Genomic DNA, 4,601 nt, shown 5'->3' with positions numbered 1-4,601 from the left:
GGGGGGGGGGGGGGAAAGGCGATTTCCGTCTGTTGCTGTCTCGTAGTCATTCTCGTCATGGAAGATTAGATACATTCCTGGTCATGTCATTATATCTGTATGGCTCATCCTCTCGGTCCTCTCTGTCATAATAGATCTATCTATTCATATCCCTGTCTATCTTTGTGTTCTGTGTACCTCTGTTCAAGATGTCTGCTTATCTATCTACCCGTCTTTAATCTGTCTACTATCTCTCATCTGTACATTCCTTTAATCTATCTGTCTACCTATTTTTAATCTGTATTTCTTTTCAATCTATCTATCTATCTACCTTGCATCTATGTTTCTATAGAATTGTATCTCCGGGTGTGTGTATGTCTCTCCATGCATCGATGACCGTTTTTATCAGGTATACGCGTTTATGTCAGTTGGAACTCTTACACCATGAAGATGAGTTGATGGCGGGACAGAGGAATGCTTTCTTAAATCCTCAAGATGAAGAAGAAGACGATGATGAAGATACTTTCGATAAAGGTCAGTTTCAACTAGAGAAGAAAGTCTCTCTTTTACGTCTTTGTTTCTTTGTTTCTCCCCCTCTACAAGCGTCTGTATCTTGTGTAAAGAAAACTGGGATCCATCAGCAGTTGCTGATTTCATGCAGCTCTCGTCTCCTAGAAAGGGTAGCCCTTTTCATATCGTGCTTTTGCGTACGTATGTTGACAGGGTACATATGTACGTATCTAAATGGAGAGAGAGACAGAGGCTTGTGTATGTCTATATTACGTATGTGTGTGCTCACACACACACCTTTATGTCTATATACATAGATGCGTAGCTTTCTATGTGTACACACCTGAGTACTTTTGGTTTACCTCGCCATCAGGATATCACGTGTTCACCGACTTTACTTCTTCCACTTGCTCTCTCTGCTGTAGAGGAACCCTTGCCTTTTCGACGTGAGGTGGAGACCAGGGAGTTTCATCAATCCTTCCTTTTGCCGTCGTGGTCATCTAGATATCTTTGTTGATCTGTGTATGTATGCATGCCTACCTATCTACTCAGTCCCCACCCTAAGACTTCGCTGACGCTACTCTAAGTCTTGTAGGCCCAAAGGACTGGAGACAAACGTCTTCTTTAGCTTCAAAGGCCCTCAAGGGTGTATCTATGCATGCACCTTCATCGATGCCATACCGCCGGACTCATGGCGCATGCAGGCATCTTGTATAGTGTGAGTCTCATCGTATCATTCTCATGTATATACAGATCGGGTAGAGAGATCTCTCGACGGAGAGGGCCAGAATGTCTCGCCTACATTGTGGCGCATGCATGTAGGTGGAAGAACAGCATGTTTCTTTCTATGCTGTTCTTTTAGAACTTGGGGAGCCATCACATTCACGGCATACCAATGGACATCAAGAGGCAGCCAGTAGGAGAGGAGACGAGAAAGACAAGAAGAAGAAAAAGTCTGGTGAGAAACTACACGAAGGAGCTTCACATGAAGAAGGAAAAGGAAACGGAGAAGACACGTCTACAATCGCGATAGAGGGGAGAGCTGTTGAGGACGGAAGGAGAGAACCTTCAGGTCTTTCTTCTTCTTCGTCAGCGACAGCAGCGAACACGGTAGATGAAGATGCCCAGAGAGGGAAAGCAGGTCAAGAGGAAGAGAATGAGGAGGAGGATACGAAGGAAAAGGATGAGTACGAAGAAGGTGTGAAGAATGACGATCAAAAGAAAGAAGGGGGAGGTAAAGAAAAGAAAGTCTCAAAGGAAACGACGTAAGTTGTTCGATTGGGACAGTGGGGTGTGAAAGGATGTAGTTTCTCTTCAAGGAGAGAAGAAGAAGAGAGGATGGAGAAGAGAGGGAGAGGTTTCTTGTTTTTTGTCGGATCTTTGCTGCAGTCTTTCTCTTCATCTTGCATGGGGGGGTCCACGTGTTACAGTTTATCGCTCGCTGGCAAAGGGAGTGTTGAGTAGACAAAAGAAAGGTAGCGCAGTCTATGCCCTAGAGAGAGATGATACAGAAGACGAACGGGGGAAGAAGACAGGAGGGAAAGACAAGCTAGGTATCGTCCCTTCTAGAGCAGCTGCCATCTAGACGGTGTCGTCTTCATTATCACTTGAATCATAGCGAGCATAGAGAAGAGGGAAATTCTGCGGAGTGGGTAGATTGTATGGATCGAAGAAGAGGATGAAGAGGAATGTCTGTTTCATAGGGGACGGTGCATACTTTGATGAATTACCTTCAAGTGTTTCTCTAGACGGGCTCCTCCTCTCTCCCCCTTTGTTTATGCTTCCTTTCCTTCTTGTTTCCTTCAGAGTCGTTCGGTGGGTCAGGCGTATGCTTCATGAGTGGGAGGCAGAGCTTAAAGCTCGGTAAGTCTTTCTTTTCTTTCACATGATGCTTATCGATTTGTTTCACAAACAGATCACAAGAAAAGAGAGTGGAAAAGAGGAGGTGTCTTCTTCTCTATCTTGTTTTCTCTCGTTCTTTCTTTCTTTCTTTCAGGCCTGATTCCGAAAAACATACAGCCGAGGGAAGGTTTGCCACGAATCTACAGCGACAAACACGAAAAGACTTGAAGCCTTTACTCCGGAAATTAAGAGCCAAGGAGTAAGCCTACCTTGCACATATTAGAGTGAGACGTGTGGAGCTTGGTTCCTTTCACTCTAGAGCTCTCACATACAACGGGGGACGGCGGCCTATCTACAGGCAGGGGGTTCGAGAGGGCAGGTTTTTTCGGATCTATTCTCTGTTTGCGGTGATGCTGTGCGTACACATACATACATAGATACATACATACATACACATATCAGTTGTACGTACACACATAGACACATACATATTCGTACATCGGCACACGTTGACATACCTTAACATACATACACGTTCATACTTACGTGTTCCTACGTTCATACATACATTCATACATACAGGCATGCTCCTTCATATATACATGCATTCACTCTGACCCCCCCCTGTCCCTTTCTCCTCTCGTGATGAGGGAGACGAGTTGCGTGTGCATTGAATTGAAGAAAGGAAAAGAAAAACAATGAAGGTTGAAGGCTAGGAAGAAGAAGAGATCCAGAACGGACGGCTAGATCTGATTTTAGTGCTTGTTTCCGTGTTAAGTCCGGCTGTGGTTTTCTTCTTATTGCGTACAGACTGGAAGCGGATATCTTGGAGAAGCTCTACATCGTTGTTCAGTGCTGCGATGAGAGGAAATACCGAAGCGCTCATGATACGTTAGTCTTCTTCTTCGTCTTGCACACAACGAGGGGGAGGGGGGAGGGACGAAGGCTAAAGAGAGTTACAGGAATTGTAACCGCGTGTCTTTAGAGAGAGAAAGCTTGAGCGACGTCATTTCTTATACTTGAGTGCAGGAATACCTATGTCTCTAGACGCGATGTCTCGCATGTGGAGATTGATGTACGTGCATGCTTGGCTTCGTTCTATGCAGATATGTAGCCAGGGGTACGTAGAGAAAGTGGTCGTTGCACATATACACCCAGATACCTCTATATACATGTGTCCATGGCTACACGATGTCTTGCTTCTGAAGAGGTGAGACTGTTATGGTGACGATGATGCCTTGTGTGTTCTTACGCGGCAGGTACATGCTATTGGCGATCGGGAATGCTGCGTGGCCTGTAGGAGTAACGATGGTCGGCATTCACGAGAGAGCAGGGCGAGCGAAGCTTTTCACATCCCAAGTAGCACATATTTTGAATGATGAGACCACACGAAAATACATACAAATGATTAAAAGGCTTATGTCTTTCTGTCAACGACGTTATCCCGCCGATCCGTCACAGACTATATCGCTTAGTACTATTCACATCTAAAGAATACATAGAACTCAGGATGGTCCTCTGAGCTCTCCTATATGTATAGACATAGAGACTTGTCTTGATGTGCGTGCGAGGGGTATAGGCTTCCTGGTCTCCGTAGACTCTGGACGCTCAAACGGTCCACAGTATCTACGTCTCTTGTATCTACATATCTTCATGTAGATACATACAGATGTGTGGATGTGAGAGGTGGTTTTCGAAGGTCTCTTCTTGTACTATCGCCAGCTTTCACTGCCGTAATCCCGTATGTACTCAACCAGCAGGGCCGTGAGGTCTCTGTCTTTCTTGGTAAAATGCAGGGGGAATTGTGTAGGAATAGGAGGGGGGGGGAGTGATGTTTTCTCTCAGCTTTACCAGTCGCTTGAGAGAGGCTGATGTTTGGTTCATTGTTTCTGAGAGCAGTCAGTCAGTGCTGCTTCGTTCCAGTCATGTCAGCCGCACTCGCTACTGAGTGTAGCGCTGAGATTCAAACACGGATCATCAGCGCAATTGTAGTAGATACTTTTGAAGAGGGAGCAATATGCGGTGTTGTGAGAGGTCGGTTTCGCGTTCTCAACTGGGCGGGCTATCAGCTCCATGTGACTGCATGTGACGACTCATTGTTCTCGGCCTAAGAAAGTCTGAACACTTGCGTTTGTTACTCTCCGAACGAATGTCCCTTCCCACTTCCCTTGACCATCCTAGGAGGTGAGGGGGGCCACTGACATGAGTTATCGACTGTATTTACACTTGGCAGGTCAGTCGATGCGATCCAGGACATGTAGCAAGAAGGT

The 4,601-nt window shown here is 45.8% G+C and overlaps 1 protein-coding gene across 1 annotated transcript in view; it reads left to right on the top strand.

Moving 5' to 3' along the window:
- CSUI_003189 (pre-mrna splicing factor protein) overlaps positions 1 to 4,355 on the top strand; it is a 7,972-nt gene extending 3,617 nt beyond the window's left edge. Inside the window, exons 3-8 of the mRNA XM_068063387.1 lie at positions 408 to 513; positions 1,352 to 1,754; positions 2,296 to 2,352; positions 2,486 to 2,590; positions 3,142 to 3,222; positions 3,591 to 4,355. Coding sequence (XP_067924635.1) covers positions 408 to 513; positions 1,352 to 1,754; positions 2,296 to 2,352; positions 2,486 to 2,590; positions 3,142 to 3,222; positions 3,591 to 3,822 — 984 coding nt within the window. The 3' untranslated portion in view covers positions 3,823 to 4,355. The remainder of the gene's footprint in view (positions 1 to 407; positions 514 to 1,351; positions 1,755 to 2,295; positions 2,353 to 2,485; positions 2,591 to 3,141; positions 3,223 to 3,590) is intronic.
- Positions 4,356 to 4,601: the final 246 nt, after the last annotated feature.

The sequence above is a fragment of the Cystoisospora suis genome (genome assembly GCF_002600585.1).
Source record: "Cystoisospora suis strain Wien I chromosome Unknown contig_1392, whole genome shotgun sequence".
Lineage (NCBI taxonomy): Eukaryota > Apicomplexa > Conoidasida > Eucoccidiorida > Sarcocystidae > Cystoisospora > Cystoisospora suis.
This window is presented reverse-complemented; position numbering and strand designations above follow the sequence as displayed.